Source organism: Bacillus rossius, chromosome 1 (assembly GCF_032445375.1).
Source record: "Bacillus rossius redtenbacheri isolate Brsri chromosome 1, Brsri_v3, whole genome shotgun sequence".
Taxonomy (NCBI): domain Eukaryota; kingdom Metazoa; phylum Arthropoda; class Insecta; order Phasmatodea; family Bacillidae; genus Bacillus; species Bacillus rossius.
Window position 1 is genome coordinate 41,618,165 of NC_086330.1, and position 24,702 is coordinate 41,642,866.

The 24,702-nt window shown below is 42.8% G+C and overlaps 1 protein-coding gene across 1 annotated transcript; it reads left to right on the top strand.

Annotated features, from left to right (window-relative positions):
* Positions 1–14,643: 14,643 nt before the first annotated feature.
* LOC134546313 (uncharacterized PE-PGRS family protein PE_PGRS10-like) lies at positions 14,644–22,413 on the top strand. The gene is made up of 5 exons (XM_063389087.1): positions 14,644–14,766; positions 15,906–16,089; positions 20,566–20,838; positions 21,118–21,234; positions 22,391–22,413. Exons 1-5 carry the CDS (start codon positions 14,644–14,646, stop codon positions 22,411–22,413), a joined length of 720 nt encoding a protein of 239 aa, XP_063245157.1.
* The last annotated feature ends 2,289 nt before the right edge of the window (positions 22,414–24,702 follow it).

Here is a 24,702-nt window from a genome sequence, read left to right on the forward strand (position 1 = left end):
TCAACTGTGACAAACTCTGATGGTGAATAGTGTCTCTTACAGTTGTCAACAAATCTGTCAAGTATGGTTCGCACAGCAGCAAGTTTGTCAGTTTTGAGTCATTCATTTCTGGTTGATTTATCATCCAATCTCAAGGCTCTCAGCAGAAATTTGAATCTCGATACACTCATAGCCAAACGAAAGTATTCAATGCCAGTTCCATCAGCAGCCCAAAGGTCATTGAGATTTGTATGCGAGGCTTTCATTACACCCCCAAGGAAGAGTGAACCCAAGCAAGCTTTTACTTCACGAATATTTGTTGTATGTGTGTCTCTTTCTCTAGAATAACTGCCCTGTTAACACTCTATATACAAATTTGTAAACTTCACTATGTCATCCAACATGTTCTCGGTAAAATATAAATCAAACACTTCCTCGTAAGTAACTCGAAATCTTACATCGCCCAAATCACCTGCTAGATGTCTCACAATGTTGTGATGCCTTTGTCGGCAGGTTCGACCTCTTCTTACTGGGCGGTCGTACCACTGTGTGTTGCCATCTCTTCCACGATAAGCAGCTTGTCTTGGAAAATCATCTTCACAATCTGACTGCTCCGTGTCTGTAGTATGGGGACTTACCTGGAGAGCATCTTCGCAGCTGTCATCACTACCTTCTACTTCAAACTCTGGGTCCTCCATTTTTCAACAACAAAGTAATATTCAAGTCTCACAAATGCTCGCGCGCAGACTCAGACGCCACCAGTCACATAACACGCACGATCACGCACGGACTCAAGACTCCTCCAGTCATAACACGCAGGTACGCGCACGGACTCAGACTCCGCCTCTCATAACATGCACGTACGCGCGCGGACACAGACTCCGCACATGACACGTGTCCGCTCCTTGCGACAGCTAAGAACGCACTGACTAACACATTCTACCACCCCTCCTGGTAGGGGAAGGTAACTAGATGGCTGATGCCGCAACAAGCAGATAACAAAAGAAAAACAAAAACAAATATATATGCGGAGTTTGAGTCCGTGCGCGACCACTGCAGGGTTAAATATTTCACAACGATGAGACAGTAACTGATTGGGTTTTGAAGTTCATTGTTAGCTTATATAATAAGACCATACAAATGAGTAATCAAAATGCAAACCAAAAGTACTTATGCGTAAGCATAACACAGTTCGTGATTCCAAAATTTATAGAAAAAAAGTCCAATTAGGTTTTTTTAACATTCTTGTTTTAAACGAAGGCCATAAATCCATCATTTCTATAATTTATGAGAGTATTAAGACATTCTGGTTGGAAGATTTCAGAATCCATTTTAATATAGAGGAACAAGTATGGCATGGAAAGAGGGGGGGGGGGGGGGGGGGGGGTTAGGAGCAAATTCAAAATATGGTTTAAAAATTCACCATTATTCAGATAATTAAGTTATAAATAGAGAACTAAATAAAATTTTAAAAAGATTGCTTTGAGGTGCAAACAGACCCTCTTTGGAGAATTTATGGACCAAGTTTCACATCTCTAAGCCCTTTGGTCTCAGCGGTACACAAACAATAGACAGAACAATAAGCATTAAAAAAAAATTACTATACAAAATGACATAAAATATAAGTTACACTGAGTAACAAAGAAATGTAAGTTGATTCATGTAATAAAGTGATACAAAAATTAGTACAAACCACAATCTATCCTACAAAGTCTACATAATATGAATATCTTGTAGCATTGCAAAATGGGTCATAAGAATATTAAGAATAAGTTTGAGGTGAAAGATATTTTTTTTTGTTGATATAGAAAACAGTTCAGATATGTTAAAAATTGTTATTAATTACTCTTTTTTAATTTCATGTAAAGTCTTAAAATACTTATTTTCCCGAGATATTTAATTATTAATTTGTGGGTTAACTCCAGCTCATAACTAGTTTTGATATATGATTTCATTAATTGTTTTATTTAAGGCAATGGAGAAGATAATTTTACAGGACATAATTTTTAAACTAAAATTTTGAATGTGAATTTCAACTTAAATTGCTAAAATTTGAATATTATATTTAAATTAGTTGCGTAAATTTTGAATTCTATTGAGATTGTAGTGGAATAATTCGAGAACAGTCTGGAAAGCCCAGAAGGAAGAGCGGACAGGCGCGACACACTGGCGCCAGCAAGTTATTTTCCTCGTTGTAAATGCGTTGTTGGGGATTTACGCGTCACGTGGACGCATAGCTTTCGCGACGGTCTGGAAGGTTCTCTGGAGGCTACCACTAGCCAACCAATCAGGGCGAGTCCTGGCGTGGTGTGATGCGCTCGGCCGAAATTCCTTATTTGGGCATGTTGGTGAATGCTGTACTGTGATTGGTCGGTTGGCCCACGGGGTTGCTTCCCTTGTCTTCATCTATACAAGGGAGGTAATCTCGTCTACCAACTCAGTTGTCGCTCGATTGTCGTCCAGTCCGGTCGCGTCGTCAGCAACTCGCACAATATTATGGAGTTGCACTAAGGGAAAATTTCACGCCTAGGGGCTGGGGCCAGGCCGTAAATTTGAACCTAAAGATTTTTTCGGAATAATGTAACTAGAAATTTAGGCCCTAGGCGTCGGCGACGGCCCAACTTCGCGCGATTTCGGTCAGTGCGCGACCGTACCTTGAGTTACATCGCTAACCAAGGGACAGTAATAAATTCTATTTTTTGTGAGCCACAAGACTCAACGACCATCAACAGAAAAATGTCTGGTATGGTATGCATTTGGACCTCATCCTATCAAAATTCAAGGACTTCGAAAAAATTTGTAGAACAAAAACTGTGCAAGTAACAAAGCTTTAGAACCAAATTTGTCTGAATTGTGTTGTCATGTAACTAAAAAAACTATCGTTTCTTTGGTTTGAAACGAAATAAACAAAAAGTAATGCAATAAACTCTTTCATTTCCAATTTAAAACATATTTTGATGTAACTAAAAATTATCTGAATCGACCATCGTAGTCATAAATTCTTAAAGAACATTGTTTGTATTGTTACATTTCTATGTGTTAGCCGGGCCGCAAGGAATGTAACAATCTTCATTATGAGACAATATTTGCAGGATTCAAAATATATAAATTTAAAAAAATTAATTGTATCACTTGTTTGATCATGCAACTCTTATCAATTTTTTTTATAACTCATGTGACAAATACAAATTTCAAACACAAAAAGGCTAGCAGATATTTAAATCAAATCAAATCAAATCAACACATGTACTAACAAAAAGGTTAATTTTAAAAATGCATATAGTTTGTCTCATCCTTAAAATTGTGTAAAAAAGTATATATGTAACATATCAGTTCCACCTGACTAAAGAATACCTAACGCAATTACAGTTCAGAAACCCTTGCATATTAATACTGCAGCTGAAGAAAAAAAATGGAAATTTGAGGTTAAATTTTTTTATACTACGTGGATGAATCACCAATTGAAAATAATTCTGAAATTTTCTGAAACTTTTTTTTACCAAAAACTGTTGTCAAAAAAACACAATTCACTGTTCAAGATAATTCTTTTTACATAAACACCAACAATAAATCTCCCTACTTGAACCAAAATTTTACTGTTCACCACCACCAAAAAACAGATGTAATTATGGAAAAAATTACCTTCAATGAAAATTTCCAGTAGTTTAATGTAAACCGAGTATAAAATGCATCTTTGTCAAAGGTGGTAAAAAGGTTGAGAAGGGGTAAAGGGGAAAGGGGGTTAGGAGTGAGCTAAATTTCTAGTTTAGCAGCTGATGTCAACTGTGTGTGGGTTTCCATTTTGCTACTACTTGTGTTAAACATAGTACCTATTTCATTAATAATGAAAATAGTTTTGTATGTAATCTACAAGAAAGTGTTTTTGTTACTGCAACTATAATGTGCAGTAATGAAGCTGCCTACTATCAATGGTAGTTTATTAGAATCCAGTAAGATTTTTAAACACTGTTTAAGGGCAAATAGCATTTAAGGGTAAATTGTGAGACTTACGACTTTTCCGCAAAAAAAAATAACAAAATTTGAAATTCGGAGTTTTCGAAAACTAAAGACAATCTTCTATTTGCCCTAAAAACAGTTTCCTCCCCCCCCCCCCCCCCCCCCCCCAATTTCCTACTCGTTTCTGAGTTATGGTTATTTTTATTTTTACATCTATTTATTTATTTATTATTATTTATTAAAATTTGTGACATGCACACCAACAGCCGAAGCTTTAGAGGTGTGCACAGAACAAGTAATACAAACACGACACATACAAACGAATAAATACAACATAAACAGGATAATAAAAGACGCACATACAAGCGAATAAATACAACCTACACAGGAAAATAAAGGACGACACAATAACAAACAAAACAAAACAAAACAGCAACTGAGATAATTTTAACTAATTGATCTAAAATTGGAAGAATAAACAGGATTATAAAATTACTCAGAATATTAGGGTAATCATAAAAATTAAAATTTGAAGTTTTTAATAAAATTTTCATATTTATTGAAATTTGAGATAAGTCTGTAAATTAAATCATTATTATTGTGTAAGGAACATAATAGGGATCGAAGGCGGCTTTTGAACTGCGGGACTCGAATACCAGAGTTATCAAGTAAGTATAAGCAATTAATTTTTGAACTATAGCACTTAAACACAAACAGGGCATCCAGATGGATGCGACGATTTGAAAGAGATTCTAATTTGGGTAATTGATGGTGTCTAGAACTAATTATTTTGAAAAATTTATTTTGTATGGATTCAATTTTGTCACTGTCGGTGGTGTTAATACTGTTCCAGATAACTGAGCAATATTCGAGTTTACTTCTAACTAAGGACAAATAAAGAGTAAGAATGGATTCAGTATCAGATGCATAGTAAGTTATATAATTTATTAAATATAAGGTTCTACGGGAAAAGGATACTAAAGAATTAACATGTTGATGAAAGAATAGTTTGGAATCAAGAATAACACCAAGATCTTTTATACTAAGAGATTTGGAAATTTTTGAGTTGTCAAGAAAATAATCATATTTAACTGGATGAATTTTCCTTGTGAAAGAAATAATTTTTGTTTTATCTTTGTTAAGTGAAACTAAATTCATTTTGCACCAATTATCAATTTCAGTAATATCAGATTGAAGAAGCAGACAGTCATTTAAGGAGGAAATTTCTCTGGATATTTTAAGATCATCAGCAAACAGAAAACCAGTAGTATGATGAAGAACTTTAAAAATATCATTGATATAAATATTGAATAATAAGGGAGATAAAGTACCCCCTTGAGGCACACCAGAAGTAGCATGATATAAAGTAGAAGTTTTTTTATTAAGTGAAACAAAGAAACATCTATCTTTAAGGTAACTAGTAAACCAGGTTATATAATTATTACAGAGACCGAAGTTAGAAAGTTTAGCTAGTAAAATGGAGTGATTGACAGTATCAAAGGCTTTAGCCAGATCAAAATAACATGCATCAACCTGCCCCCTTGTTGTAACTTTATTGTATATAGGATTAATAAATGAGAGAAGATTAGTAGAAGTTGTCATACTATTTCTAAAGCCATGCTGATTAGGAGCTAATCTGTTGTTTATTGGAAAGTTAATATGTTTAAATATTATTTTTTCAAAGATTTTAGTAAAGCCATTTAATAATGATATAGGCCTATAATTAAATACACTGAGTTTACTACCCTTTTTATGTATGGGAATAACCTTAGCTATTTTCCATTTAGTGGGAAATACTTGTGATTTTAGACTTGTATTAAATAGATGCAACAATAGAGGCATTAGAATAAAAGAGCAGCCTTTAATAATGAAATTTGGTATACCGTCAGGACCAGTAGACATAGTTGGTTTTAATGATTTAATTCCCCATAAGACCTGGCTTTCTGATAAGAATGATACAGGAATTGAATCGTGAATAATATCGGGATCAATGATACGAGGGTGGTTGGTGGATGGTACATATACACTAGCAAAGTACTTAGCAAAGACATTAGAAAGAATACCAGGATCATTACAGATATCACCATTGACATTAAGAGAATGGGATTCACTATAACCATTTTTCATAACATTGACATATCTCCAGAATTTTTTAGGGTTATTCTTAACCTTATTATTGATACTACGATTCCAATTAGTTTTATCACGCTTAATAAGATTTTTAACTATTGCTCTATATTTAGAGAAAAGAAGGTAATACTGAGTATTATTGTTTCTTTTATAGAGTTTATGAAAGTGTTTTTTAGATTTTAAGGCATGAATTAATTCACCAGAGAACCAATAAGGATGTTTAGAGGCCTTACGTGTGGATAATGGAATGTGAGTATTGATTTTATCACAGATACAAGATGTAAGTTGATCTACAAGAGCATCTACATCAGTGGTGTTATAATATTCATCCCAATTGTGGGTTTTTAGAGAGTTATAAAGGCTTAAGTAATCACCAGCTTTGTAGTTTCTGAAAATAGAATCTGGAGTAAAATTGTGTGAGGTCGCCTCAATAAGTAGTTTAATAAGTAGGGTAGGATGATAGATATCCTCTTTGACCAGAGATTCAACAGCTTTTTCAACCACACAATGGGATAGATTAGAAATACAAAGATCTAGAAGATTATTGGAAGATTGTATTAGGTTGTGCTGAAATAAATCCAAATTAGATATGAAATCAAGCAGGCACTGAGCCTTGGATCTGACATGTGCACGGGCAATATTGAAATAGTGATTTCCTTTCCAATCTATCCCAGGTACATTGAAGTCACCTAAGATAATCACATTATCATGAGAATTAACGAGTTTTTGTTCAAGAGCTTCAAAATACAATGTAAATAGATTAGGTGATGTAGTTGGAGGAAGATAAATATTACCCAATGTTAAGTACTTATTAAAGGCAATTTTAATATTAATCCATACGGCTTCTACTCCACGATAGTCATATAATTGAATTAGCTGAACAGAAGGGAATTTATGTTTGTTCACTGCGATCAACACTCCGCCACCACGTTCCATTGATGAGAGTAGCGGATCCCTATCAGTTCTAAAAATAGAATAATTATCGGTGAAATAATGAGCATTGATACATCTTTCGTTGAACCAAGTTTCTGTTAGACAGATTATGTCATACTGAGTATTAATAAGATTATCAAAGAATTCAACTGATTTTGTTCTAAGTCCTCTAACATTCTGATATGCAATTTCCCATTCATTAAGATTGGGCATTCACTGGGAAGTGAGTAGGAAGCACTCCTCCAGGCCCTGGCATAGAAGTTGCTGGCATAAAAGGTGACGATGTACTGCAGGAACTTGGAGGTAATTGGGTAGAATTACCGAGAGCTTCAGGAGATGAATTAGTATTAACAATTTGGTCTTGATGCAGTTTTCCAAAGAAAGGACTGATTAAACAGCCACTGGGCCAAAAAACAATATTATTAATTCTACTAAAATCTTCTTCCAGAACAGATACATGGAAGGAGGCGTAAGAATTATGCTTTGTCCGGAGCTTGGCCACTTTGACTTGCTTGAGATTTAGTTCGTTGGAAATATAATCTACGACTTCTTGTTCCGTGACAGACGGCTCAAAACGCGTGACAAAGAGAGCTTTTGTTTTTTTGTAAATAGGTTTAGCAATTGTTTTTAATGTGGAAACATTCCTGATGCCAATTTGCAAGGGATTTTTCTTACGATCCGTGTTAGATAATTTTCTATCGGAGTTTTCATTATTCGTGGACTTGCGTGAATGTTGTACTACGGTGAAGCCGTCTTCGTCGACGAGCTGTTTACCGTTTTTCCTGATGACGTCGTTGGAGACACGCTGAGTTGCTACTAAATAAACTAAGTGCTGAATGTGTGTATTGGAAATGGGGGTTTAAAAAGATTTTTTTTTTTGGTTCTACCTACCTTTGTGGTTTTCATGCTGAGAAAGGAGACAAAGTTTCTTACATTCCATTTATTTGGAAACAGCTTATATGTAAATTGTCATGACATTATATTACAACTGCCATGTTAACTATGTGTGGGTGGGGCCTATCTGTTTTGGAACGACTAGTGTAAAGAGTAGTTTTTTTATCAGAATGTAAATAGCCAAAATTACTGGTGGTTGTGTGGTTAATTAACTGTAAAGGCAATTTAATTTTTACATTTTTTGATTCATGTTGTTTAGAATGTTTCATTGCTCTCTAATAAGATTGATAATTGCAATGGCGAATGATTCAAATGGAGGGCTAAATCGTGAGATTGAATTCGTGTCATATTCATTAGCCATGGAGTGATTCCATTTGTAACGGATGTTACAGTTTTACTAATATAAAGTATAATAATTTACCGCAGTTTAATTCTTTACTGTACATTTTGCCATTTTAATTAAGGGTGTCTGCAATTGTTTGGCTAGTGAATGCAACACCCTGAAAAAACATACATCTTAAGAGGCGAATACACAATTTCTAAGTGTAACAGACGTTACAGAAAAAGGAAGGTGTACCTCGACTATTATTCATTTTGCCCAAAAATCTGTTCTCTTAGGACACATAGCACTTTAAAATTTGCTGTATCAAGGCAGGAGGTTTCAAAGAGTTCACAAACATAACGACTTCAAATAAATATTGTGTTTTGATGAAGAAGTTAGTTAATTTACTCTGTAACGGATGTTACATACACACTGTAACGGATGTTACAAGTACTAATTACATTAAATACAACATTTACATAAACACATTAAGACATAATATAACACCAAGAAATGATGTATGATCAAAACATTATTGTTTAATGTAAATAACTTCAAAATTATTCATTAAACAGTTTTTCAGAATGAATACTAAGTAAATGACTATTTAGACCTACCGAAAATAAATAAAAGTGGTTTACTTGAATATGTTTTCTCGTAATATTTCACAAGTACACCAATAAAACTTATAATAATGAAATCCTGCGACCACTTTACGATAAAACATTAACTAGTTTTTCAATTCACTATATTAAAGATTTTTTTCATATACGTGTACAGGATTAATGAACTCATAAAATACTCTAGCTCCCTTTGTCACTATTTGAGGTGGAGACAATATTTTTATTATCTGTTCATACCGGATGTATTTTTCATCATGTTCATCTATCTTAAATAATCTACCCGTCTTCCCGTGTAGCTTAGGAAACACAACATGGACTTTATCATCGTCCTCCACATGGGTTTGACAAATACTGATGTACTTGTACAGACTGTCAGATTTGTTACCCATTTCAAAGCTAACCAAAACATATGTTCCTGGATTAATGTTACATAGTAGTAACTCTGCAGTTGATGAGCAAGTCTTCATAGATGGCCCAGGGTTAGTACTTGGACAAGTGCTAGCTTCGTCTTCGGAGTCAGTGTACACTTCATTGTAAAATAAGCGCTTGGGGTGGTAGAACTGAGAGCAGACTTAGTCACTTGTACTTTTTCCAAATGAGAAACTACTGTGAGACCACAGAAAACAAAATTGTCATGCACATTCTGAAAATGATGAAATTTCCTTATTCCAGGGATTTCTTTTACATCCTTCCACCTTTCATTCAGAAAGGATGATATACTGTCAACATCACTTTTTGGAACATACAGTATGTTAGCTGTAGGACTTAGTTCTCTTGCACAGTTGTAAAAGTCTTCGCTGGTAGTCACTGTAACACCTCTTGATTTAACAGCAGTCCAAACTGTTCTTTTAAGTTTTCCACCAATAGCATTGACTGCTCCCTTGCCATGACCAGGAGCGAAAGTGTTCCAGTCAACATATTCCACGTTCAAGTCATCTGCTAAGTGAGATAAGTTGTACACAGTGAATTTGCTTTTGAATTGGGCTGCACAGTTGTCAGAGAATACATACGGGTGTGTCAACAATGCATCACAGTGCACCTTCTGAAAGTTTGAAACAATAGCTTTCAAAAACCGCAGAGATGATTCTTTTGAATGTGTTAAATCATCGCTCACTACAACATAGGAGGAAATTTTTTTCTCATACAAAATACATGCTGTAAACAATGTTACCTGTGAAAGTTGCCAATGTGCACTTTGGACCTCATCTTGATGAATAAGACTGTAATTTTCTGCAAAATCCACTAGAAGAACTGCTTCACCAGACTGCAAACATTTTTTTCTTTTCATCAAAATACTCTGCTTACTGCTTCTGAACAAAAACATGGCTTTTGAAGGATGATTAATTGTCATTGATTTCGCTCGCTAGCAACTGTAAAGTTGATGTTTTTGTAACCACTGTTAAGTTCCCATTCTCAATGTTTTCCCACTTTTTCCACTTCACGTTCTGCTGAAGGTCAATTTCAGGCTTAAACAACTCAAAAATGTCATAATGACAACTATTGCAATAATTTGTCATGCACTGTACACTACCTAGATTGCAACACATTGTATTAAGTAGAGTTTTGCAGGTCATTGGTTTCTCAGAAATTACGTATGGACTGACTTCATCAATTAGAAATGAAAAATTTGCATGTTGGATGCAGACACAGATGTTGTGAGGTGTTGTTGCTACTGGCAACACATTCTCTGGTCTCAAGTCATAAAACTTAGATCTCCACAGCTTTAACACAAAATTTTTTCTTGGAAAACTAGGTGAGCCTCAGAAATAGTCATAATAAGGTAGGTAACGCTTTTGTTGTTGAGATCGCATTCCAGTTTCCTTATCTTTAACAGATTTGTACTGGTGCTTCCCTGGAGTCTGCCAACTGACCTCATCACTGTTGTAAAACTCTCTCACTGTCTCAACATCTATAGGAAGTCTTCTGGTTTGGGGTAATTTCTTAAAAGTTAATAGCTCTTTACCAAAAGTTCCTTTCACTAACATGTTAAGAACTGCTTTCTTTTTGTTAGGGCTAAAAGGAAGAGCATTTTTGGCAGGGTTGGGTCAGTAGAATATTACGCGTAGAAAATAAGTAATCTACATGTATATTCTACTGTAGAGTATGTCATGTAGAATATTGAGATTTATTACATAGTCTACACGTAGAAAATTATGTTTATTAACAGCATACAGACTACATATTTACCTGGAAACTAGAATTTGTATGTATTAAATTACATATTTAATATTCTTTAGTAACAATAAAACTAGAGAGTAGGATTGGTTTCCATTTATAAAGTTAGTCAATATTCATCAGATGGGACATCTCGAAGTTTCAGCGTATGGTACACATGCAGCAACTTTTTTGACCTTTCAAATGTAAGTCTGTTTCGTAAGGGGCAGTGGACATACGACCAATTACTAAATGCCCTCTCTAGTTGTGCAGATGAGGCTGGGATATTCAAGAGCTTAATTGCTAGTTTGCTTATTTCTGGATGTTTTCGTTGAGCAAGCCCCCAGAAAGATATGGATTAACAACACCTTTCTCTCTAAGTAACTGAAAAATACTAACTATGCTCCGTAGAACTCTTGAATTTTGCTAGATCATCCAGTCCTTGCCCATCAAGTTCTTGAAGCAAGAACTCCTCCACCTGCAACAGATTAATTTGTGTGGCTAACTAGGAGCAGTTAAGATTTCAAATGTTAATAATAACAACAACAACATTTACAACTGCATTTGGGTTACCGTATTTTCCAGGGTTCACTTTATCTGTCCTCTCTCCTTCCCTCCCTCTACCCTTACTCTCTTCTGAATGCTCCAACCCCTAGATTTGTCCCCCAGCTCATTCCACTCTCTCACCATTCTAATCAGCATTGAGTTCTTTCCTCTGTGTTCTCCTTCTCTGCCTATAGACCGTCCAACAATTGCCCCTCCTTCCCTTGTAGTGCCCTCCTACCGATCTGTCTCTTAGCTTCCCCATGATCCCTCTCCATTCAAAACATGGATATATCCTCACCAATCTCTCCACCCTCCTCCTTTCCTTCAGAGTCTCTCAACCCTGCCCTCCTTAAATTTATTCACTTCCTGGGTACATACCTCATCATGCTGTTCTGCAGAAAACCTCTTCCCTAGGTAGACTGGGTGCAAGAAGTTTGCTGCTAAGCCATAGGTGGTAAGTGCTTGCTCACGCCTCTTTTCAACGTTTTTTTGGAGTTGGATGAATCCATCTGGCAACCGTAATTGCATCCACTCTTCAGCAGCGTCAGCAATATGTACTGAATTTGCTTTGCTGACACATACTGATTAAAGTACAAACAGGGTCAAACAGCTGGATGCCATCTGAAACTTGCTTCATGAAGTTGTCATCAAACATCAGCTGAAGAGCAGCAGGGTCAATTGATACACCCTGTCCAACCACCTTTTTCATTGATGGTAGATTTTCCTGCAGACAAAGGAATGCATCTCTATTGCTGCACCATCGTGTTTCACATGCCAGTGTTATCCGGTGGCCACCATATGCAAGGAGACGTACTTCTTGATCAGCTGAAGTGAAAGCTTTTAACAATGTATTTACTCTTGATGCCAGCTGGGGTGGAACAAGCTCTTTTGCAAGAAGATTGCCAGTATGTGAATTGCATGTAATGTGCCACAAATCTATAATTTTAACCATTTTCATCATATTGGCAGCATTGTCCGAACATACAGCATATAATTCTGTATTGTAAAGATCACGTGCAAATACAATTGCTTGTGAAACAATATCCTTTAGAGCACTTCCTGTTTCACTCTCTCCCGACAGATCCCAAGCATCAAGAATTCCAATGTCACCTGCTGCATTATGTATCATGGCAGCTATGTTTTTTGTGTTGGCTGCCTCATTCTTCCATCCATCGATGAGCAGAAAAGAATGTTCATCAAACTTTAAAGAAGTTCTGCACTCTTCATATTCTGCATCAAGAATGTTTGTTGCAAGTGTTTTTCGAACTGGTGGCCTGTATGACGGTCTTAATGTCTTGACAAAATTTTTAAAATGATTATAGAGTCCACAACACTAAGAGGAATGTTACATCCAAATATAAGTTTACCCAGTGCACGGTTGGCAATTTCATTCTCTGCTTTTGATATTTTATCAAAAAAAGTCCGGTTCTTATAATCCAAATTTTCTTGTGTCGCATTTGTGTTTGTTTTCATCAACTTTGGGGGCTCAATACATTTATGTACTCCTTCTGAAACCTCTGGTATGGAATTCTGTTCCATACGGTGAAAATCACCCAGAGAGTCGCCTGCAGTGAAAGAGTGTTGGTTTGTGGTTGTGACTGTGGGAATGCCTAGAACTTTGGATAGTGAATTATGTTCATGAGATTTGTACTGTAAGCCACCTGTAGATAAAGATCCTTGGCTTGTAGTTGCAACAATGAAACTCATAGATTCACTAGGAGTGGAAAGGCCAAATACAGGATCATCATCATCATCATCACTAACTTTGTGTCTTTGTTTAATTGTGTGTGGTTGAACAGATTATGATGCAGAGGAAACCGCTGTAGAGGTTACATTGCGGCATACATTCCTGAAACAGAAATCAGGTTTGTAAGCTTTGAAAGTAATTTCCAAATGCATTGTACAATGTCCTTATCACGTAAAATATGAACAGAAAGAGACATTTAGACACTCTCTGGCATACCAAAGGAAGTTTTTTGATTGATTAAGACTAAACACGTGTGGTATATTGTGCGCTGCCAGGTTGGCAACGCACGTCCGGATATACAGTTCCGGGATGGAGGCTTGTGATACACGGCCAAACAAAGACTGCTGCGCAGTTTGTACATTGTAATCCCAAGGTTACTACATTGGCGACGAGAGTGGGATTGGTTTCTTTGCGTACATTACGGCTTGTGTAATGTTCAGAAAGAATGTCAGGGTTTAAAGTTGAAAGTTTTACGCCCGGCGAGGACACGTGGGACTCGTGTATGTCGAAAGGCTGGAACAGCTTTTCATCGCAAACGGCGTGGGAGACAAGCCAGAGGATCAAGTTAAACGACGTGCAATCCTTATTTCGTCTGTAGGGAAACAAACGTATGAAATGCTACGCAATCTGTGTGAGCCTAAGAAGCCATCGGAGCGCACCTACAGCGAGCTAGTCACTTTGTTGACGAGCCATTTTTCTCCACGGCCGTCTGTGATTGCCGAGCGTCACAACTTCCACAAGTGTGTCCAACAAGAACAGGACACAGTGTCAGATTTTGTGGTGAATTTAAGGAAATTAACGCGCTCTTGCAATTTTGGTACCTTCTTAGACGCCGCCTTGCGTGACCAGTTTGTGGTAGGGTTAAGGGACTGAAACATTACCCAGCGGCTTTACCTGGAAACCAATGACCTCACCTTCGAAAAGGCAGTAGGCATAGCAGTTCAGCATGAAGCGGCTGTGGAAAATGCAGCCCTTCATGTATAAATGTGCCGAAAGTTGAAATTTCACACGGCTTGGCGGAACAGGCCGAGGGACCAGTAAATGTACACGTAGTGAAAACACGTTCGCGGGAAGATGGCGTCAAAAACTAGGGCGGGCACGGGTGTTTGTGCTGTGGAAATGTTACTCATTATGTGCGTGACTGCAAGTTCCGTAAGTACAAGTGTAATAATTGTAAAGGTATAGGTCATCTTAAACGAATGTGCCCGAACTTCATGTCGACTAATACGAAGGACCGGACTCGTCATAATTATGTTGTGCGTGAAGACCCTGATCGCCAAAGTGTACACACGTCGGACGAGGATTTTGCGTCTGTGTTCCAGTTGTGTGGGTTGGCAGCCAGGTCACGACCTTGGGTTATGGAGGTGTCGGTGGGGGACGTGGTGCTGGATATGGAAATCGACAGTGGCGCGTCTATATCCGCTATTTCAGAAAGGCTGTATAGGACGCAGTTTTCAAAATACCACTTGTCTCCGACAAGGGTTAGTCTCAAGTCTTAAACGAACGGTGTAATACACCCATTCGGGACAATTACAGTACTGGTGCAAGTGAAGTCGAGCAAGCCCAAGAAGCTAGATTTGTTTGTAGTTCCAAATGGAGGCCCTCCACTTCTTGGCAGGGATTGGTACGATGCTTTAGAGCTGCCAAAACCGAGTCTTAACCATATCAGGGCCACTTCAGATGAGGACAGGTCAGTGCTGAGTGTCATTACCAAACAGTACCCTACCTTGTTCGATGACGGTTTGGGTACGTTCATTGGAAGTAAGGTGTCATTGCATGTACGTGAAGGGACAGCACCAGTCTTTTTACCTGCTAGGCCCCTGGCCATTGCGCTTAAGAGCAAGGTTGATAAAGAGCTAGACAGGCTTCTGGGGTTAGGTGTACTTCATCCGGTGTCATTTAGTGAGTGGGCCACCCCAATCGTTCCCGTTGCAAAACGTGATGGCATTTCCTAGTTCTTGTGGATAGCCATTCAAAATGGCCAGAAATCAGTGTGCTTCCCAGTATTACGTCGGATGCAGTCATAACACAGTTGTGTTGGTGGTTCGCTGTATACGGGTTGCCAGAACAGCTAGTTTCAGATAATGGTGTCCAGTTCTCGTCGGAAGAGTTCAATAGTTTTTGTAAACGCAATGCCATAAGGCACACATTTTCACCTCCGTATCACCCTTCCTCAAACGGTCTGGCGGAAAACATGGTCAGAACCTTTAAAAACAAACTCAAGTCATTGGTTCACTATAATGTTCCGCTCAACACAGCCTTACCCCGCTTCTTGTTGAGCTACAGAATAACCCCCCATACGGTCACGGGGGAGTCACCTAGCAGTTTAATGTTCTGTAGGGTTGTTCGTAACCGTTTGTCGCTACTAGCCCCGTCTGTAGCCACCACTGTTGCAACTTGCCAAATGGGTTCGGTGGTCTCACATTCCGCCCTCAGGAACAGAGCTTTTGATGTGAATGACAGTGTTGGGTTTACCGTTTATGCACGTGGGAAACAGAGTTGGGAGAAGGGGGTGGTCGTTGGCAAGTTGGGTCCACACACGTACAGTGTGCAAGGGGCCAGCGGAGTCACCCATCGCCGCCACCTAGATCAGCTTTGCCCCCTTCCGCCGTTGTCGCAGATGGAGGCAAACACAGTCAGCAGCAACAACATGCGGGTCAGTGGTAGAGAAGCACAACTGCCACCCTGCCACCAAACGTCCTCAACTGCGGAGCCTACAGGCGGCAGGGCAGCACTGACAGAAAAGGAGCCACAGGAAAACCTGATGGAAAGTGCAGCTGGCAGTGTCCAAGATGAAGAAAGGAGTAGGTGTAGTGATGCGGAAAATGGGTTTAAGGGGTTTGTGCTAGGGGAAGACAGTGTATTCGTGAGTGGTGATGCCAGTAGTCAACAACGATACCCCAAAAGGAACAGGGTCCCCAAAAAAATGAACCTGTGATGTGTGTGAACATACATTTCTAGTGGTACTCTTTGTCCATGTGTCGTTGTTGTTTGTTTGTTCGCTACTATGGGTAGGAGAGAAGTGTGGTATATTGTGCGCTGCCCGGTTGGCAACACACGTCCGGATATACAGTTCTGGGATGGAGGCTTGTGATACACGGCCAAACAAAGACTGGTGCGCAGTTTGTACATTGTAATCCCAAGGTTACTACAGCACATTTTGTAGGCAAGCTAATGAATGACCTTTGGTCTCTATTAACTCTATATTCCTTAATCAATGTATGAATGCATGTTAGAATAAATCTAAATAAATCTACATTATATTAATTGTAGGCTACCTGTTATCAAAATGACATAAGACATCAAACAAATTCAAATCAAATGTAGTTTGTAATATAACAAAAATTAATTTGTTATAATTATACAATTAATAGTTTGTTGTTAGAACATCTTGTTTACTTTTTTGGTTATAAACATCCTATTAAGTAAACTAAAGATAGATATTAATTATTCACTTGACATAAAATTGTACTTTTCATGTTGTAGGCCTAATGATAATCAAGTAGTCATAATTTTTTATTATATTAACAATACATATGCAGTTAGTGCAATAAGTGCCTAGTTTAGTTCTTGCTTTTTTAGGTTATAAATATCATATTAAGTAAGTAGAATTATTTTCTTACCTGTGTGATTATAGACGTTTTGCAGCAGTATTTTTTAAAGTTTTCTGACACACAGTACAAAATGCAACACACTTGTTTTCTTTGACTAACAAAAGTTTTGACTCGAGGGAAATCAGTTTTATTTACTTCGTACCAACTTCCATTTAAAATGTGTAACGGATATTACACACAAAACATAAGAGTATACAGGCAAATATATTCAAAAGTCAACTTACCTGTAAAATTTCTTGCATCATAATAAACAACAACAATATCTTTCCCTCCAAAACTAAAGATGGCTTATTGTTCAAAAAGCTGTCATGGTAGCCAACTTAAGCATTCTTAACAACTAAAACATCATTGCACACAACTAAACATGCACATACCTAAAAAACAACAAAATATATATTGAAAATTAATAATTTTGTTGGAAAATAAAAAAATAAGGTTAAGTCTAAATGTTATTTGACTGGAACAGACTATTAATTAAAAAAAAAACTGACGCCGTCCCCGCTACCTCTGAGTATTTAGACGTGATTTTGTTCAGTTCGTGATCTCAGGGAAGGTTCGGCCTTGTGGCTAGAGGTAGGAGTCAACGCAGTAGGGCCCCCCGAGCTGTTGAGGCCACTCGGGACGCCTGAATAATAACACAAAACTTCTTCAGATAGTTCGTGAATTTAATACAGCACAGCCCAATACATGGTGCTGCCCGTTCTGGCCGTAACGGTTTGCCCGACGCGACTAGTCACACGCGCAGCTCACTTCCTCAGTGGCGGCTCACGATTCTTATGCGCGTGAGGGGCAGACTCGTTTACGTGATGCGAAAGTTACAAAAGACACTCTGACATGGCACACGATATTTTGAAGCACAATACACTACACTAATACCTAGCTCTGGATTAAGTTTGGTGGCGCACTGCCGTACGACGGTGATACATAAGCCCTGACATGACGAATTACACTTAGGCGAACAACTATTCCACTAATACATTACACTTGATAAACTGGGCTAGCAGCACGTAGGCCCGTGTCTCCGGCGACTCTACGTGGTGTCTAGGTGTGTCCCAGGGACTGAATCGTTATTAAGTCTGATAGCACGTGTCGCCTGCTGGCTGCCCCGTGCGTGCCAAAACTAAATAGCCGGTAGGCTAGGTTGGGCGTGAAGCGCCGACGTGAAACCACATAATCTCCCCACAGTACTTACGTATGACGTGGAACACTCATCTTGAGCACTGATTGAATTAAGTTAAGTACCTCATGGTAAATTTAGGCCAACCGCGGAACTGTACAAAAGGTTGAAAAGAAATTACACTATGGAAAACTACATGTCGGTGAATGCAAAGTTTGAAGGTTCCGCGTTGCGCGCAGGCTGCCGGCCTGGTTGAGCTCTCGAAGGACACTGCGGGTGTCGCCGTGCACGACCCCCCTCCCCCGCCAGCCCTCCCGCGGAAACGTGTGAATTTCGCGGGAAACTGAACCGGCCAGGTTCGGGACAAATCGCACATTGAAACATGATTTTGCAAAGACTTAATTATTAATTAATAAAAAATAATGTTTAATAAAATCCTGTGGAAAAACATAATTATAACAATTTGTTGTAGTGCGGCGGAAGGATATGCCACACCCGGCCGGATCCTTGCGCCGGTGTAGCACTCGTTGTATGGCGTTCGCCTCGTCGCACGAACTGCACTTTGCTGCGCGCACGGGCGCGTTCGGTGCACACGCTTTTGCGAGACGTTGCTGAGGCATAGCGGTCTATGCGACAGAGGAGCATTGGCGGTCGGCGTCAAAACATTTCTTGTACCTACTTTTCCTGTTTTTCATGGAATAGCTGCATTGTGATTGCTTTGTGTAAGCATTTAGTAGCTGTGACCTGAAGATTTGTAGGCATATGTACAGGATTCATCTGATTCATTCCATTGTACTTTCTATATCTTGAATGGCTGGTATGAGATTGTGTCAGAGGTTGTGAATCGGTTATGTGGTAGGTGTTTTATGGACGTTTTCAAATTTGAGGGTTTAGTGGATTTGTGCAACAAATGTGGGGCGGTCATTAAGTTGGCCAAGGAATTCTTGTTCCGTCGAAGGTATTTTGACGAACGCGACCTACTACATCATTTTCTCTTCACTGCGAAGAAAATATACCCGCCTCCTACCTTTCTTTCTTGAAGTCTCATTACCATGTCGTCAACCTTGCTAATGTTTGCCTGTGCATTAAAGTGTGTATTTTTCTAGTATATCCGAGGCTGTTTTCCACAAGAGATTGGCCTGATTGTTGTTACCGCCCGACTGTTTAGTTGATGCTAGCTGCAACTCACTCTGTGATCCCTGTCATTTTTAAAATAGTGACGCCGTCCCCGCTACCTCTGACTATTTAGACGTGATTTTTGTTCGGGTTCGTGATCTCAGGGAAGGTCCGGCCTTGTGGCTAGAGGTAGGGGTTAACGCAGTAGGGCCCCCCGAGCTGTTATGGCCACGCAGGACGCCTGAATAATAACACAAAGCTTCTGAAAGATAGTTGGTGAAATTAATACAGCACAGCCCAATACATGGTGCTGCCTGTTCTGGCCGTAACGGTTTGCCCGACGCGACTAGTCACACGCGCAGCTCACTTCCTCAGTGGCGGCTCACGATTTTAATGCGCGTGAGGGGCGGACTTGTACACGTGATGCGATAGTTACAAAAAATACACTCTGACATTACGAACGATATCTTGACGAACAGCTATTTCACTAATACATAACACTTAATAAACTGGGCTAGCGGCACGTAGGCCCGTGTCTCCGGCGACTCTACGTGATGTCTAGATATGTCCCAGGGACTGAATCGTTATTATGTTCGACGGCACGCGTCGCCTGCTGGCTGCCCCGTGCCGGCCAAAACTAAGTAGCCTGTAGGCTAAGTTGGTACGTGAACGCCAACGTAAATTCATGTAAACTCCCCACAGTACTTACGTATGACGTAGAACACTCATCTTGGAGCACTGATTTAATAAGGTTAAATACCTCATGGTAAATTGAGGCCGACCGCAGAACTGTACGTAAAAGGTTGAAAAGATATTACACTATTGAAAACTACATGTCGGTGAAAGCAAAGGTTGAAGGTTCCACGTTGCACGCAGGCTGCCGGCCTGGTTGAGCTCTCGAAGGACACTGCCTGTGTCGCCGCGCGCGACCCCACTCCCCCGCCGGCCCTCCTGCGGAAACGTGTGAATTTCGCGGGAAACTGAACCGGCCAGGTTCGGGACAAATCGCACAGTGAAACATGATTTTGCAAGGACTAAATTATTAATTAATGAAAAATAATGTTTAATAAAAACCTGTGGAAAACATAATTATAATAATTAGTTGTAGTGCGGCGGAGGGATATGCCACACCCGGCCGGATCCTTCCGCCGGCGCAGCACTCGTTGCATGGCGTTCGCCTCGTCGCACGAACTACACTATGCTGTGCGCACGGGCGCATTCGGTGCACACGCTTTTGCGAGACATTGATGAGGCATAGCGGTCTATGTGACATAAAGGAGCATTGGCGGTCGGCTACAAATGCCCCCCCTTCTCTGAGACCGCTATGTGCATCAACGCCTCACTACACACACACACTTAAAGATACGCCGGCACACTGACCTGGTATACCCGGGGCGGCTGTCCATGGGGCGGGGTCGGGTACCTGTGGTCAGCGTCATCGGCGGCCGATGTGGGCGGCAGCGATGTCGCGGCGCCTTCAGCGGCAGACGGCGGTGCTCCCATGGTGGCGTGCGTGGCAGGCGACGGCGGCGTGGTGCCTTCAGCGGCGCGCATGACGTGCGGTGGCGGCGCGGCGCCTTCAGCTGCGCGCTTGATGTGCGGAGGCAGCGTGGCGCCTACAGGGGCGCGCATGGCTTGCGCAGGTGGCGCGCCCACAGTGGCGTGCGTGGCGGCGGCGCCCCCTGCTACATGTGCGGCGGGCGGAGGTGACACACCCACTTTGACGTGGGCGGCGGGCGGAAGTGACACGCCCACTTTGACGTGCACGGCAGACGGAAGTGACACACCCTCTGTGACGTGCGCGGCGGGCGGAAGTGGCACGCCCTCTGTGACGTGCGCGGCGGGTGGAAGTGGCACGCATTCTGTGACGAGCGTGGCGGGCGGAAGTGACACGCCCTCTGTGATGTGCGCGGCAGGCGGAGGTGACACGCCCACTTTGACGTGCGCGGCGGGCGGAAGTGGCACGCCGTCTGTGATGTGCGCAGCGGGCGGAAGTGGCACGCCGTCTGTGATGTGCGCGGCGGGCGGAAGTGGCACGCCCTCCGTGACATGCGCGGTGGGCGGAAGTGGCACGCATTCTGTTACGTGCGCGGTGGGCGGAGGTGACACGCCCACTTTGACGTGCGCGGCGGGCGGAAGTAACACGCCTTCTGTGATGTGTGCGGCGGGCGGAAGTGGCACGCCCTCTGTGATGTGCGCGGCGTGCGGAAGTGGCACGCATTCTGTGACGTGCGCGGCAGGCGGAAGTGGCACGTCCTCTGTGATGTGCGCGGCGGGCGCAAGTGGCACGCCCTCTGTGACGTGTGCGGCGGGCGGAAGTGGCACTCCCTCTGTGACGTGCGCGGCGGGCGGAGGTGACACGCCCACTTTGACGTGCGCGGCGGGCGGAAGTGACACGCCCTCTGTGATGTGCGTGGCGGGTGGAGGTGACACGCCCCCTGTGTTGTGCGCGGCGGGCGGTAGTGACACCCCCCTGTGACTTGCGCGGCGGGCGGAGGTGACACGCCCACTTTGACGTGTGCGGTGTGCGGAAGTGGCACGCATTCTGTGACGTGCGCGGCGGGCGGAAGTGGCACGTCCTCTGTGACGTGCGCGGCGGGCGGAAGTGGCACGCCCTCTGTGATGTGTGCGGCGGGCGGAAGTGGCACGTCCTCTGTGACGTGCGCGGCGGGCGGAAGTGGCACGCCCTTTGTGACGTGCGCGGCGGGCGGAAGTGGCACGCCCTCTGTGACGTGCGCGGCGGGCGGAGGTGACACGCCCACTTTGATGTGCGCGGCGGGCGGAAGTGACACGCCCTCTGTGATGTGCGCGGCGGGCGGAGGTGACACGCCCCCTGTGCATTGTGGTATGTCGTTGGCAACCTGGTTGTCTCCCGGACTGGGTCGCGATGTGGCGGCTTTGAGACGTGCGGCCGTGCCAGTCACTCTCCCAGTGGCTGGACGCGGCGTCGTCGGTGGTGCCGGAGGTGGCGTGGTAGATCCGCAGTGACGCTGCGTTGATCGGCGACCTGGCGGCCTGCCAGGCTGCATCTCCTTGTGGCTGTGTCGGTTTGCACGGCTGCGCCAGTCGCTTTCTCAGCGGCTGGGGGCGGCGTTGTCGGTGGTGCCGGAGGTGGTTTGGTGGATCCGCAGTGACGCTCCGTGTGATCGGCGACCTGGCTGCCTGCCAGGCTGCATCTCCCTGTGGCTGTGTCGGTGTGCACGGCCGCGCCAGTTGCTTTCTCAGCGGCTGGGGGCGGCGTCGTCGGTGGTGCCGGAGGTGGCGTGTTTGAGTCGGTCTGACGTGTTCACCCGGTCTCCGCGTGCCAATTGTACCACAGTGGCTAGAGGGGTGTGGCTTCCTCCATCTGCGGTGATGTCGTCACCACCCCATATGGCGGGGGCGGCGTCGGAGGCGGAGGGGGTGGCGTGTCTGCGTCGGCCTGACGTGTCCACCCGGTCTCCGCGTGCCAATTGTACCACAGTGGCTGGATGGGTGTGATGTCTTCCATCTGCGGTGATGTCGTCTCCACCCCATATGGCGGGGGCGGCGTCAGAGGCGGTGTCCTGTTGAGGACGGACGTCTGGGTTGTCAGTGACGCGGGCGGCGTCATTGCTGTTACCGCGGCATTGTGGTTGGATGCATGTGGCAGCGGCAATGCGGGCTGCGTTATGTGCTGTCGTAGCGGTGTCCGGATTACGTCCGGCCCCTCGGTGTCCGCTGCGGTGTTGTTCTCCTTCCATTTGTCCTTTTCTTCGTACTCCCAGTTGTCCCCTGGGAATGGGTAGCCCTCGCTTGCCCATGCCTCATAGGCCTCCTGGAAGTCGTTCATTTCTAGTGACCAATGGTGACTTGTGACGTTGCTCCACTATGCATGCTCGCCACTTCGTCACAACTCATGTTCATGCTCATGTTCGGCGCGTAGCAGCTGCGCAGCTGCACCACCCGATCCCTGTGTGAGGCGCGCGGACTTCCGCTCCCACAGCCGTTATTGCGCCTGGCGCGTAGATGATGCGCGTTTGGCGCGTATCTCGACGCGCGCCTATCGCCAGGTGCCCGCTCCTTTGGCTGTCTGCGCAAGGCGTCTATTTCCGCGCGATTCCTTTATTCCTATGCGAGCCCTTACTGGTACATTAATTTGAAGCACAAAAAATTTGAAAAATTTGAAAAAAAATTTGAAAGTTAATTTTTTAGACATGAAAGCCACATTAGTCGGGCGGCATTTTGACGCCGTCCTTGCTACCTCTGACTATTTAGACGTGATTTTTGCTCGGGTTCGTGATCTCAGGGAAGGTCCGGCCTTGTGGCTAGAGGTAGAGGTTAACGCAGTGGGGCCCCCCGAGCTGTTGTGGCCACTCGGGACGCCTGAAGAATAACACAAAGCTTCTGAAAGATAGTTGGTGAATTTAATACAGCACAGCCCAATACATGGTGCTGCCCGTTCTGGCCGTAACGGTTTGCCCGACGCAACTAGTCACACACGCAGCTCACTTCCTCAGTGGCGGCTCACGATTTTAATGCGCGTGAGGGGCAGACTTGTACACGTGATGCGATAGTTACAAAAATACACTCTGACATTACGAACGATATCTTGACGAACAACTATTTCACTATTACATAACACTTAATAAACTGGGCTAGCGGAACGTAAGCCCGTGTCTCCGGCGACTCTACGTGATGTCTAGATATGTCCCAGGGACTGAATCGTTAATATGTTCGACGGCACGCGTCGCCTGCTGGCTTCCCCGTGCAGGCCAAAACTAAGTAGCCTGTAGGCTAAGTTGGGGCGTGAAGCGCTGACGTAAATTCACGTAAACTCCCCACAGTACTTACATATGACGTAGAACACTCATCTTGGAGCACTGATTTAATTAAGTTAAATACTCATGGTACATTGAGGCCGACCGCGGAACTGTACGTAAAAGTTTGAAAAGATATTACACTATGGAAAACTACATGTCGGTGAAAGCAAAGGTTGAAGGTTCCGCGTTGCACGCAGGCTGCCGGCCTGGTTGAGCTCTCGAAGGACACTGCCTGTGTCGCCGCGCGCGACCCCCCTCCCACCGCCAGCCCTCCCGCGGAAACGTGTGAATTTCGCGGGAAACTGAACCGGCCAGGTTCGGGACAAATCGCACAGTAAAACATGATTTTGCAAGGACTGAATTATTAATTAATGAAAAATAATGTTTAATAAAAACCTGTGGAAAACATAATTATAATAATTTGTTGTAGTGCGGCGGAGGGATATGCCACACCCGGCCGGATCCTTCCGCCGGCGCAGCACTCGTTGCATTGCGTTCGCCTCGTCGCACAAACTACACTTTGCTGCACACACGGGCGCGTTCGGTGCACACGCTTTTGCGAGACGTTGATGAGGCATAGCGGTCTATGCGACATGAAGGAGCATTGGTGGTCGGCGTCAATAGCTTTGAATAAACTATATTCTTAAGGATCTCCGGAGAGCAAAAGTCTCTATTTGCAGATAGTATCAAGTAAATAATAGGGCAGTGACAATAATCAGGGCAATCTCTCGCGGAAAACAGTCTCAGCTACGTTATTAAAGCACAAAATGAAGACGGTCCCGTCACTGC